The sequence below is a fragment of the Neovison vison genome, chromosome 3 (assembly GCF_020171115.1).
Source record: "Neovison vison isolate M4711 chromosome 3, ASM_NN_V1, whole genome shotgun sequence".
Lineage (NCBI taxonomy): Eukaryota > Metazoa > Chordata > Mammalia > Carnivora > Mustelidae > Neogale > Neogale vison.
In genome coordinates this window covers 78,734,587-78,748,892 of record NC_058093.1, presented here as the reverse complement: position 1 = coordinate 78,748,892, position 14,306 = coordinate 78,734,587, and the positions used below count along the sequence as shown (strand labels likewise).

Genomic DNA, 14,306 nt, shown 5'->3' with positions numbered 1-14,306 from the left:
ACAGGAGAGGAGAAATAGATCCTGCCTCTCAGCGGGGAAGAATGTCAAAAATTTGAAGGCATCTTTAATCCAACACATAATTTTAAGATTTTATTTATTTGACAGACAAAGATCACAAGAAGGCAGAGAGGCAGGCAGAGAGAGAGGAGGAAGCAGGGTCCCTGCTGGGCAGAGAGCCCGATGTGGGGCTGGATCTCAAGACTCTGGGATCATGACCTGAGCTGAAGGCAGAGGCTTTTAACCCACTGAGCCATCCAGGCACCCCCACACATAACTTTTTTTTAAAAAATGAGGCTAATTAGCAAGCATAGTAACTGATCTTGCTAACTACTTCATGATGGTTAATGTTTAATGGGTTCTTAGTACACGCCAGGCACTGTTCTAAACGACTTACTTGTATTTATTCATTTAATCCTAACAACCCTATGAAGAAGACACTATCATTATTACCATTTTACTGATGATGAAGCTGAGGCACAAAAATGTTACTTGTCCAAGATCATGTAGCTAGTAGACACGATTAAGTTTTACTCCAAAATCCATGCTCCTAATCATTGTAGGATGCAAATTCTAAAATTCCAGTAACTTTTAACCACTAGTTTTTAATTAACCAATTAGTACTAAGTAATCTGAACTGTACACATTATCAGAACGTTTACTAAAATTAATGTAAGGACCTTGAGTCAAGAAAATAAGTATTAAATTGAAAATTATATCAAAAAGATTATTTTTACTTTAAAGCATGACCGAAAAAACGCACCGATGGGAAATAACCCAGATATTTTAAGGACTAGTAGATACAAGGTTATAGATAATGCTGATGAGCCCAAATGCTCTCAGGGTTCCTGTTAGAATGGGGCCATAAAGGGACACTGATGAACCCACAAATAAATGGAACCCTGGCCCATATCAGTGGGCAAATCACAATATATAGTCAGAGAACTCAATCATTCAAATATTGTGCATCGACGGCATCTTGTTCATTAAACCTGCAAGAAGTAAGTGCAAATACTCAGACATCCTGGGAAGGCAAATAAATATATGCCAGAGGGTGGGAGGTAAAGCACAAAAATTCAGTTTTACCACATTGGTGCAGGTATGAAGTTCTACCACTGAGACATGCCAAGACAGCGCTCTCTAAAGGAAAAATTATTGTACCTTCCTTCTCCCACCACTAAAAGACAAAAAAGAGCACCTGGTAGCCTTCTGGACTGAGACAACACAAAATAGATGGAGAAAATGCTTCAAACTATTCCTTAAGTGACTTGAATATTTTAGTGGGGCCCAGTGAGATTAGGCACCACAAGTGACTTTGTAACTAAGCATCAGTTACATAGTGAACCAACCAGGTGACCAGAGCAGCCCATCGTAAGATCAGTATCAGATTCACCAGCCACCAGCCTAGCCAACATGACAGCAGTTCATGGGACACTCAGGGAGGGGGCCAAGCAGGACCACAGGCAGCCAAGTGTCATGATGTGGCCCAGAAACCCACATCACTTACCTCCAAGATACTAACACCTCTCCTCAATTCACAATCTACAACTTAAGAGTTCACTACCATCAGTTAACGGGAAGGAAAAATACAGGTTTTATTCACAGATGGATCAGACACCTATATACCAAACACTGACTGCTGCCATGTTAGACAGAGTAGACACGAAGGACAATAATGGAAAGTTCACCCAGTGGGTTGAACTTCAAGCAATGAACCTAGTCAGCAGACTGGTGGCGATGTCATGTCAAATTTAATGTTGACTTTGCGTCAACATCCTCTAAGTTATTTAGTTCATCTGAGGACATTCTCTGGTTCATTTCCCTGGAAGTGCTCAAGGAAAACATGTCTCCTGAATTCCTGCAAATTGATGTCTGAGAAGTAATCTTTACACTTCAAAATCAGTTTTGTTAGAAATAAAATATTTTGTTCACAGTTTTTTCCAACAAGTATCTTAAATGTATTATTTTCTCCTGGTGTAGTGGTGCTTCTAAGCCACTTGCTGTTTTTATCTAGATAGCCAATTCCAAAGTTTTACATAAGAGAACACTGGCAGGTAGGCAGGGTGTTCTTTTAATAAATATGTAGCTCCGAGTATTTTTTTTTTTTGAGGAAAGTATTCCTCATATAATTTATTCTGTATATATGTTCTTTTTTTAATCTCTAAAATTTGTCACTTTCCCATGAATCCTTTTTATAAAACCATTCTACTTTTTGACATTCTATTTCCCATATTATCTGCTGTTTGCCTGCTTTTGTGTTTATCCTAGTTTAGTCTTCACCTCCAAATTATTTTTCCTTTTATTTCTAGTACTTTCTCAAGTTTTGAAATTCTAATTTTTGGTATTCTTTCATACTTTGTATCACTTTCAAAACATCTTAGAAGCCATTCTTAAATATTTTAATATTCAAATTAATTTTAAGTATTTTAAATAATAAGTCATAGTTCTGGCCTATTATGGGCATGCTGTTCTGGTATTCAGTGTCTTTAGGATGCTTTGTTCCTTACAAACCATTTTTTATAACAACTTTAACAACTTTTTTTTTTAACAGAAAATCTTTTTTTTAAGATTTTTTAAGTTACTTATTTGACAGAGAGAGACACAGCCAGAGAGGGAACACAAGCAGGGGGAGTGGGAGAGGGAGAAGCAGGCTTCCCGCTGAGCAGGGAGCCCAATGCGGGGCTCGATCCCAGGACCCTCGGATCATGACCTGAGCCAAAGGCAGATACTCAACGACTGAGCCACCCAAGCGCCCCCATGTTACTTATTTTTGTATGAAATCAGCTTTTCTGAATGTTGAGGAAGAGGCCTGGTTCAGGGTAACTTTTCTAGCTTTCTCAGTATCCACTTCTGTTGTGTTTTGTAGTACTGAAAAATATGGCAGTTTGCTTTCTGATATTTTCTTGGCCCTTTTCTGTTTGTTTTGGTTTTGCTGTTTTTATCATTTTTTAAAATTGAGATCTAATGGACATATAACTTGATACATTTATATCTTCTCTAGTTCTTTTTAAGTCAACGATGAAATGGACACAAAGACAGGTAATACAATATTGGGCTTACACAAAATCAATATAGAAAACAAGTACTTTGAGTCAGAAAGCAAACTTCATGCTCCATGAAGGTCTACAGAAATAAAATGCCCTCTCAAAACAAAACAAACAAACTATAATCTTTTTACAAAAATGCGTAAAACACAAATACAAATGCAAGAGTTTAATGGGCTTTAGCACCCAGTTCCACCTTGAAAAACTGGGTACTGTATGTAAGATATAAAATATAATCCTATTTTAGGTTGGAAAAGAAAGACTTCAATGTTACATATCAGAAGAAAAATACTTTATAATTATAACAGTCAATGGATTTTTACCATGCCAGTATATCTCTTAGTATCACACTTCACCTCACAGAAGTATACAAATCTTCAATGGTAGTTTCCTGTGATTTTATTAAAAAACACATGAATACCTTCCCATACAATGTGCTATTTTATTCTTTGTAAAGATGTATTAAAGTTAAAGAAAGATGCATATTACTCTTAGATACCTGTACTATGAGTAAATATTATTTCAACTAAAAACCTCCTTTTCACTCAAGAGCCAGCTTGATGAGGTTTTACTGGCCAAGCGTGATAATTTGAATAAAAGAATAATGACTACAAGTGATAAAAAGAGTGAATTTAAAAAAAAAAAAAAAGGCTGTGTCTAGTGACACTAAGGGAAAAACATTTAACTCACTGGACACCAACTAGAGTTACCAGTACCAATAATTACTCTGAAAAATGATAAGAGGAAAGAATGAAATATTTATCCTGCCATTCTGGCATGAATACATTCCATGTAACCAAACAGCCCTAATGGTTGGAGTAAGGTTTTTAAATATAAAAGAATTCCATCTAATAATACAACAGAACAATAATACAACAGAAGTAATAGATTTGGAAAATCTTCCTTTTGCAAACCTTAATGAAATAAATGACTCAGGCAAATATCATTAAAGCATATTTTCAAAAACATAATGCGAAAAAGTTATGGGGACTTTTCCAACAAAGGTGTCAGGCTTTTGCCTATGTACCCAATGACCAATTTGAGCCTTAGTAAAAAGTGAGACAACCAGAATTAAATACCTCTGATTAAATATAAGGAGCACCATTCCATTACTATCATACTATCAAGTATTATTACTCAAAAGAAAGAAAAAAGAAAAGACAAGAGAAATCAGAACCTAATTAATCCTCTCTAGATCCAACTTTTAGGATATAGGATAAATGACAGAACAAGTTAAACACAATAGCAATCGACCAAATTGAGTCTATGAGACTCTATAGGCAACTTCCACAGTTCCTTCAAGAAGTCATGGTGTGGGGGTGCCTGAGTGGCTCAGTAGGTTAAAGCCTCTGCATTCGGCTTGGGTCATGATCCCAGGGTCCTGGGATCGAGCCCCGCATCGGGCTCTCTGGTCCATGGAGAGCCTGTTTCCTCCTCTCTCTCTGCCTGCCTCTCTGCCTACTTGTGATTTCTGTCAAATAAGTAAATAAAATCTTTAAAAAAAAAAAAAAAGAAGTCATGGTGTGAAAAGAGCAAGAACTAATTTAGATTTCAAGATACTTTAAAAACAAAACAACCAGGAATGCCTGGTAATTCAGTTGGTTGAGCATCTGACTTGATTTCAGCTCAGGTCATGATCTCAGGGTCCTGGGACTGAGCCCCCCATCAGGATCCCCACTCAGCAGAGAGTTTGCTTGTCTCCCTCTCCTTCAGCTTCTCCCTCTGCTCTGTCTCTCTCAAATAAATAAACCTTAAACACACACACACACACACAAACCAAATATAACCATGTACGTCTACTCTTGACATTGATTTGAACCAACCACCCAAAAATACGTTTTGGAGATAACTGTGATTTTTTTTTTTTAAAGATTTTATTTATTTGAGAGAGAGAGCGTGGACACAAACTGGTAAAGGGGCAAAGGGACAAGTGGACTCCCTGCTGGCTGGCCCAATGCAGGGCTCAATCCCAGGACCCTGAGATAATGACCTGACCTGAAGTCAAAAGTTAACCGACTGAACCACCTAGGTGCCCTGATAACTGGGAAATTTTTAAATGGACTAGACATCAGATACTAAGAAACTGTTACTAATTCTGTTAGGTACGATACTGATACTACAGTTATAAGTGGGATCGTTCTTTTTTGATATCTCCTCAAGTATTTAGATTAAAATGACATTGTATCTGAGACAAGCTTTAAACAAAAAGGGGAGAGAAGAAACAAATGCCAAAATACTAATGGTTACATCACTATTAAAGCTAGATTACAAGTATGTGGAGACTCATATTTCCTCTATTTCAGCAAACACTTCAAATTTTTTTAAATAAATCACTTACAAAAAAGGTTCAATATGTATAATTGACAAAGTTTATTATCAAGAAACTTTAGTAAGTTTTTAAAAAGACTGTTTTGGTTTTAGAATTCTGAAGGATGACAATCTACGACAGGACATACATAAACAAGGATAATTAAAATATTAAATACTACCTAAATTAAAAGACCATAATTCAAATTATTTATTATAATCTTTGTGTCTCGTCCAAAGGAGCTGTACCAGTTACCCTTCATGAAATTCACCCCACCAACTCATGAAGACTACAAGGCTTCACCACAAATTCAATTAGATAATTTACAGTAATCAATGCTGAGTTTTTGTGCTTAAGCATGCACTGTCACAGAAAGCACAAAATCCTGTTTCCAGGGATTTTTTGTTTCTTTAAAACGTATCTCAAGCATCTTTTAAAGTGCGAGCTACAAATATGCTGTATCCTTAAAGAAAAAGGCTTCTAAAGAAAGTACGAGATAGCTACCCAGTACTGCCTTGAGTGGTTATACAACTAACCAAAGGGAAGCCAGCAGTACTCTGCTGTTTTAGTGCAGCAGCCTCCTCCACGGTAGGTGAGCTCTGAGCTTGTACTATGCTACCAGCCGAACATGTACTCCATTGCTTTGGATACCAGACTTTCATCTTTTTTTGGCGTTTGTCTGTCAGAAATAACCTATCAAAAAAACACACATAATTGTTAAATTTTCCTCAGGATCATAGTCAATTCTAGATTAATAGCTAATTTAAAAGAGCCAAACAGTTAAATGCATTTGTAGTACTGAAATGTATATTTAAGGACTAATATATGGATTTAGTTAGAACATCCTTATGCTTTAAAGGACTAAATCTTATTCCTTTGGCAAGATAAATTACATCTACTCCTTGTATCAGAAAACTGAATAAACAACATTAAAGCTACAAGAGATATATTTTTTTTTTAAGTAGGCTACATTCCCAGCATGGAGCCCAACATAAGGCTTGAACTCATGACCCTGAGATCAAGACCTGAGCTGAGATTGAAAGTCGGATGCTTAACTGACTGAGCCATCCAGACACCCACAGGAAATAAGGATTTTAAAATACTGGTTTAGGCGCACTTGGGCTGGCTCAGTGGGCAGAACAAGTGACTCTTGATCTCAGGGCTGTAAGTTTTAAGCCCCACACTGGGTATGGAGTCTACTTTAAAAAAAATAAAATAAAATAAAAATAAAATACTGTTGAGGGCGCCTGGGTGACTCAGTCATTAAGTGGCTGCCTTCGGCTCAAACGTCATGATCACAGTGACCTGGGATCGAGCCTTGCATTGGACTCTCTGCTCGGCAGGAAGCCTGCTTCTCCCTCTCCTGCTCCACCTGCTTGTATTCCCACTCTGTGCCTCTCTCTGTCAAATAAATAAATAAATAATCTTAAAAAAAAAAAATACGGTTGAAAAGAAAAAACTTAAGGAAAAAAACCAGTTCTAAGTCTCTAAATTTCAAGGGAAATCAAAAGACTAAATTTGCCAGTGCTTGTCATTTTAAGCATGAAGTGTTTTATTTGCTGTTTCAGGACCAATGTCTGTGGTTAGGCAAGTTCAGAATCCGGTTAATTTAGTAGGGGACAATAACAACATACTGAATGAGAGTCATACTTTCATCATTCTTCAATGAATGCAATGAACTTTTCCTTTAAACTTTTTGAAATGAGAAATTTTGAAATGGGAGCTGGTCAGTGGTTTCTCTGACAACCACAGCTACTCCAACCTGAAGTTCTTCTTTTGTGGTACCATTAGATTTAGTTTTCAGTTTAAAGGGGTCTTAAAGATTTCCTCATGCCAGAGATGTTCACAAGAGAAACTTTTAATGTATGCAAATACAACTTAGAGAAAACTAAAACTCTCAAAATGCTTTAAATAATGGCAAAGTAATTTTTTACAAAATTTAATGTAAGTTTTCAACTGGCCAAAATTCTAATTTTTAAAATGGGAAATTTAAGAATGCAAAGTTTATAGGTATTTCTTCAAGGCACTCACTTCAGTAAGAAATATTAAATGGCATACAAATCAATCCAATGAGAAGGCTAAACATGCTAGGCACTTCACCCTTTAAGGTATATTGTTTAATAAATAAATATATAAATGAAGTATATCTTTTTTATTCAATTCTTAAAATACCTGATAGTCACTAGTAGAAGCTTTGTATGCTGTAGCAAGAGGTCTCATGGTAGAAATCCTAGGAGTACTTCCAGGTTGGGTTGGTGTACCTAAGGTTTTGATTGGTGGTGTAAAGGCTAGAGATGGAGATGATAAAGCACACCTATCATTGTTTTCCATAACACTCTGGAGAAATAAAGATAAAGAACTTCTCTGTTTATAAATGTAGTATGTTATCACTACTGCATCCTAATTAAAAAGAAAACTTTATTAAAAAGAGCATAAATTCTTTGATCTAATTAATCTTTCAATTTTAGCCTTGATAAAACAGTACGTGCTTCTTAGCTAGTATTTGAGATACAATACTCAGCCAAAGTTCACTTCAATGACCTCAAACATGATCAGGACAACTAGACACTCACAAGAGTAAAAATCTTCTAAAAAATACTATGAGGAAAAAAAAAAAAAAACACAGGGAAGAAAATCTTGAGGAAATCCTGGGGTGGATGGAGGACTAAAGTCCAGTGTTACTTAGTAGCCAGGAATCCCAGATTCTCCTCTAGCCTCTACAAACACCTGTTACAGCATAATATAGTAATTACATAACTACATGGCCACCACAGATTGTAAGAACATGAGCCATGCCCGCTTTTGTGCATTAATGTGTGTATACAAACACCAAGCACAATGCCTGATACATAGTAGAGAAGTTTATGTATAGTTATTTAAGAATGATCATGATTTTATAAGCCACAAAGGGAAGCATAAATTGTGCTAAATATTATTTTATAGGTATATTTTTTTTAAAAGTATTTTAAGATAAAAATGACTAATAAAAAGCTTCAGCCATTTAATAATTAATTTTGTTAACCATTCCTGTGAAATCTTTTGTTATGAAACAGCAGCCCTTAAAGAATTTAAAGAATCTGATGTTGCTTTGCACAGGAGAATGAGAAGAGACCTAAAATCTAGGTCTCACCTTTAACCACTCTGTAAGTTACTTAGGAACCCTTGGCCTCTTTATCTGTAAAATGAGGGGGTTGGTGAGGATTATCTCTAAATCCTAAAATCTTGTGACTACGTCTTTGGCTTCACATGAAAACAGTACTATAACATCATCACATTTCGGAAGAAAAAGGGGCACAGTGAAGCAAAGTGGCATAACCGTCAATGTCAGTGCTTAGACTCGTGCTCCTCATAGAGATTAAGTTTATATTCCTTACATCAGTAATAACTTACTTTATCTATACATGGCTTTACACCAATCATGATGGACTCTCCAAAAATCCTCCCATCTTTGCTTAAGGCTTTCCGGGCCTGCAGTTTAGATTGATAACGAATATGCATCCAATTTCCTGTGTTAGACATCTGCAAAGAATGAAGTTGCCTCTTAAAACAAAAAATATATAAAATCTAAAAAATGAATCCTATTAAAAGATACAAATATATGAAAATATAGGCGCACCTGGGTAGCTCATCAGTTAAGCATCTGCCTTCAGTTGGGTGATGATCCCAGGCTCCTGGGATCTAGCCCCACTTTGGGCTCCCTGCTCAGCAAGGAGTCTGCTTCTCCCTCTCTCTCTCCCTCTGTAATCTCCCTCTCTCTATGAATAAATAAAATCTTTTTTTAAAAAAAGATGTCCTATAATAAGCTGTATGCTAAGATTCAACAAAAACCCTATTAATTTTTTTTTAAGATTTTATTTATTTGAGAGTGAGTGAAAAAGAGAGAGCATGAGCGGGATGGAGGAGCAGGGGTAGAGAGAGAAGCAGACTCCCTGCTGAGCAGGGAGCCTGACACAAAGCTTGATCCCAGGACCCCAGAATCATGACCCAAGCCTAAGGCAAACGCTTAACAAAATAAGCCACCCAGGCACACCCCCAATTAAACAATTTCAGTAATTTCTACCTAGCTCCCAATTCTCTACTATAAAGAATATGTGGCAAATATTGGGGCACCCGGGTGGCTCAGTTAGTTAAGCATCCAACTCTTGGTTTTTGCCTCTGGTCATAACCTTAGGGTCCTAGGATGAAGTCCCATGTGGGGCTCGACACTCAGAGGGAGTCCGCTTGTCCCTCTACCTCTGCTCCTTCCCCAGCTTGTGCTCTCTCTCTAAAATAAATATATAAATAGAATCTTAAAAAAAAAAAAAGGGTATGTTGCAAATATCTCCAAAAGTAAAGTAATTCTCAAAAGATAACTGTTGCTTACAAATAGGGCTTATTAACACTCATTATCAAGTTTTTAAAAATTGTATTCATCAATCTTATTTTCTGTAGGAATCGAAGTAAGTCAATCCCTGGTAACAGAAGAAAGATTTGTTATTTATAACTTGTTATACACAAGGTAAAGCAAGCTAGATTCTTTTTCAAAAAAGTTCTCTAGAAGCTAAAAAAGCCCTAAGAACTCTGTAAATCAGGAACTTCTCTCTTTTCTTTTATCTCCAATAAAACAAGCTCATACTGGAAGAAAGTAATGTAATATTTGGCATAATTTTAGTTAAGAAACTATTTAAAAAAAATTTTAGTTAAGAAACTATTTAAAAAAAAAAAAAACAGCGGGGGGGGGGGTGTTGTGTGGAAGGTGGAGCCTGAAATTCTCACTCTCCTGCTTATCTTCTCTCTTTATCCCTTTTTATCAACTACTATGCAACTTCTAGCCTTCTAGACTTCAACACATGTATTCAATGAAAACTTAAAAAAAAAGAAAAAAAAGAGAAAGTTTGGAAAAAGCAGACAATATTCAACAGCAGTTTCCCTCAATTCACAGCTTATTTTTCTTCAGACTAAATCTTGAACTGAAAAGAAGTAAGCCTTACCACATGTTTTAAGATATTCCCATACTGTGCAAACTGTAATAATATATAGGAAGCAGATGCTTGAGGAAACCTGAAAAAGAGTTGTCCAAAGAGTCAACTTCCATAATAAATACAAATGGAAATTACCATACTTGTAAGTTGTTTCAAGGTAAGTTCCCCTAACAGACTAGAATATTAATAGGAAATCCCTGATCATTGTTTCCCCCCTACAGTTAAATCTGTTATTGCTTATCACCCAAAAGCAAGTATGTTAAAATTAGCTTTGACTCAGCCATTCTCCATCCTCAGATTCCATCTATGAAATCTCTAAAATTCCATTCCCACTGCCCTTACCACCCCACACAGGAAAGAACTATAATGTTGCAGCTCTGTATATATTTTACAAGGGTGTGTGAGCATGTGTGTATGTGTGTGAAATACTGAGGTATACTACAGTTATTAAAAGGAAAAGAATTTTAAATTATATAGTTATATACTGAGCACCAACTGAGAATTCAGAAATTTAGTTCTGAAACAAAAATGAAAGTCAGTACCAGTATCAATGGTACAGAAACATTTAAAAGGATGGTTGCCAAGGTTTTAATAGCCAAAAATCTGAGAAAACTCTGATTTTTATTTTCTTCTTTATAAAGTTTTATATGGTTTAAATATTTTATCAGACATTAATTTTATAGTCCAAACAATAAGCCTATTTTAAATTGAAAACCTGGAGTTTCCTTAACCAGTTGCTTTAGTTATTGAGACCCTGGATAAGAACCTAAGGAAAACAAATCTGAGTCACAAAAATAGATGAGAAATTCCACATATTAAAATGTATGTGAGTAAAATACTGCATTCAGGACTGAAATTTTATTTTATGTTACATATGTTTGGATATAAGATTTCTTTCCTCAAAGAAAAGCAACAAATAAGGCTAAGTGCCTACAAAGCAGAGCTAAGAAAATAAAAACGAAAGAAAAATAATGGTTGCAAGTGAGGGAGGTGCTTGAAAAATAAAATGTAATTCTAAGACTCTAGGACCACTGTGAATGGAAATATTCCAATAACCTACAAAAGCACCACCTAAAACAATGAATGATATTTCATGATAACTCTGAGTCAACAGGAAAAAAGTTAAATTATCAAAGAAAGAACATACATATTTTAGAGGTACTACCCTATAAATGATCAAAATATTTTATCCCTTAGAAGAAAACGTTTCAGCTATTGCAATCCAACTCATATAGAGGTTTACTAAAACATAAAACAAACAGAAGATTCATAGGCAGGAAAGTGTTTATCTTAAAAATTAAAAAACAAAAAAAGTCTAGCAGAAGAGCTTCAAGTAATTTATCCAAATACTGAAGAATCTTAAAAGTGACACCATTACTACTGAGCCTCAAAAACAGACTTGGGAGTGGACATCCAAACTCAAAAACATAGCCACATCATGAGAGAATATGAGCTAAGCATGGGCTTTCTGGAGAATGAGACGTAAAAATCCCAATTTTTTACATAACAGGATCAATAACACATAGAATCTCTCTGGAAGGTTACACAACAACAGGTGGTAGATATTGCCTTAAAGGGGAGAAAAATTGTAGCTGGGTAAAAAAGTGGGAAGGAAAAGTTTTCATTGTAGATTCTTACACATTCCTTTGAATTTTTAAATTTTAAAAAAACTGAATATATAACACTAACATTTACTAAGCACTGTTCTTCAAGAAGTTCATGTGTTATTTTTATACTTTTTACCCCAAAACTAAATACAGTAAGACTCAATATCAGTATGACATTTCACACTTTCAGAAACAAACCTTACATAGTATGTTATGAACAATAACAGCTTAAAAATCAAAGGACCTAAGGTTTTTTGCTGACACTTTACTAATAACTAGATGTAAACCTCTGAATAAATCACTTAATCAGTTTTCTCATCTATAGATGATGCAGTATGATCTCCAAATGCCTAAAAGTACTCTTTCTTAATCTAAAATCCTATACCTTTCCTCTCTAAAAAAAAAATAAATTAAAATTAAAATAATAATAGTAATAATACACATTCTGAATGCATCCAGGGCTGTCATGTACAACTTCTATTAATACTCAGTATCCTGTAACTATAAAGTACCAACCTTGTGACACTGTATGTACACATACAAATGAAATTCAATTTGATAATTCCAAACTGGTTAAGTCCAATATAAGCAGAGTAATAACCACTACAAAGAAAGAAGCTTCCTAAGTCTAAAGAGGCAATCTTGTTCCATTACCCAGCAAATATGCTTAAATGAAAAGAATAAGAGAAGCGGCAAACAAGTAATTAAAAAGAACTATATACAAATACTGAACACTAGTTAATAATGTGCATGCTGGGGGCACCTGCGAGACTCAGTTAAGTGTCTGACTCCTGATTTCAGCTCAGGTCATGATCTCAGGGTTGTGAGATGGAGCCCTCCATCAGGCTCGGCACTGAGAATGGAGCTCACTTAAGATACTCTCTCTCCCTCTCTCCCTCTGTCCCTCCCCCTTTCTCTCTAAAAAAAAAAAATTAAAATTAAAATTAAAAAAATAATAGTAATAATACACACTCTGAATTGTCAGGGTGATTAATTTCTAGTGAAGTGTGCAACTGATTCTGAAATGAACCAACAAAAAAAGATGATTAATGGAAGATAAAATGAATTTAAATAAAATATTAACAACTGTAGAAGTCAGGTGGTAGGTATATGAGCATTTGCTGTGCAATCCCCCCGCCCATTTTTTTTTTTTGGTATGTTTATTATAAATGCTGGAGACAGGTTTTTTTTTTTTTTTTTGGTTCCTTTTTTGTTTTGGAAAGGTAAATGATACTGAAACCTTACCCAAACACAGTCACCCAAGTGTCATCGAGGTGATCTTCAGAAGTCAGAGAATCTCCTTGAGTATAAAAAGGATCCAACTGTGCAGGAGATAATGTTGTCTTTCGTGGTTGACCAATGTTTGCTGGACTAAACACACTTTGTCCTATATTAGTATATTTAGTAAGTTAGTTACCAATATAAACTTCTTGACTTATTTTAAATCAAAGCTCTCAGTTTTAAATTAAAAAAGTACATTAAAAACTGGCAATTGCATATATAGTTCAAAATATACAACTGTAACCATATGATAATTTTATATTACCATACAATGTCAAAGCTCACTAATAACTGAGCCTCATTTATGATTTTACAGAAGTTTTATTATAAATTTGCTAATGTTTTAATTTCCAGTTAAGCCCACACAAGAAGGATCTCAAATCAACCTCAAGGACTTCTACTTGCATTCATCTTCCAAACCTACCACTTTCATCACAGCACCAGTTCCTTAAAAATATGCAGTAACTTGTTACTTACAGAAAAATCCAAATGCCTTGGCCTCCAAAATATAATTTCAACCTATTTTTTCAATGTTCCCCTAAAAGTATCTACCCTAGCTCCTGAGATGTAAATGCAGTTTTCTTTTATATTCAGGTCATTTCTATCTGAAATGTCTAGTTCTGTTCTTTCTTTGCTTATCCTTCAATAATAGCTACCAATTAATGATTACTGCTACATGTCCAAAATGTCAAGCCAAATGCTTTACATGTTCATTTTATTTCAAAGGCATTGTCCCACTGAGACCACACATTTCTGAGAAGCAGAGATTATTCTTTCATCTTTTCAGTAGTAATAATTCACTCAAACAAAAAATATTTTTTTCAGAAAAACTGGGTGGCTCAATCTGTTAAGCATCTGACTTTTGTTTTCAGCTCACGTCATGATTTCAGGGTGGTGAGATCAAGCCCCATGATGGGCTCCATGGTGGACACAGAGCCTGCTTGGAATTCTCTTTCCTTATTCCTCAGTCCCTCCCCATCCTAGCTCATGTTCTCTTAACAAAAAAAAAAAAAAAAAAAAGTGAACATGTTAGTCAATGCTCCCCCAGCCCAAAAAAACCCCACCTATCTCTAACAGAACTTAAATTCTAGTGGAAGAGAGAAAAACA

General features: G+C 35.4%; 1 protein-coding gene across 2 annotated transcripts in view; it reads right to left on the bottom strand.

Moving 5' to 3' along the window:
* Positions 1-5,387: 5,387 nt before the first annotated feature.
* Positions 5,388-14,306, bottom strand: part of NUP35 (nucleoporin 35) — a 35,732-nt gene continuing 26,813 nt past the window's right edge. The window contains exons 5-9 of one of the 2 annotated variants that reach the window (XM_044242496.1): positions 13,163-13,304; positions 10,320-10,389; positions 8,740-8,868; positions 7,522-7,686; positions 5,388-6,042 (exon numbers count right to left, since the gene is read on the bottom strand). In XM_044242496.1, coding sequence (XP_044098431.1) covers positions 5,965-6,042; positions 7,522-7,686; positions 8,740-8,868; positions 10,320-10,389; positions 13,163-13,304 — 584 coding nt within the window. In that variant the 3' untranslated portion in view covers positions 5,388-5,964. The remainder of the gene's footprint in view (positions 6,043-7,521; positions 7,687-8,739; positions 8,869-10,319; positions 10,390-13,162; positions 13,305-14,306) is intronic. The other variant, XM_044242497.1, reaches the window with a different exon arrangement.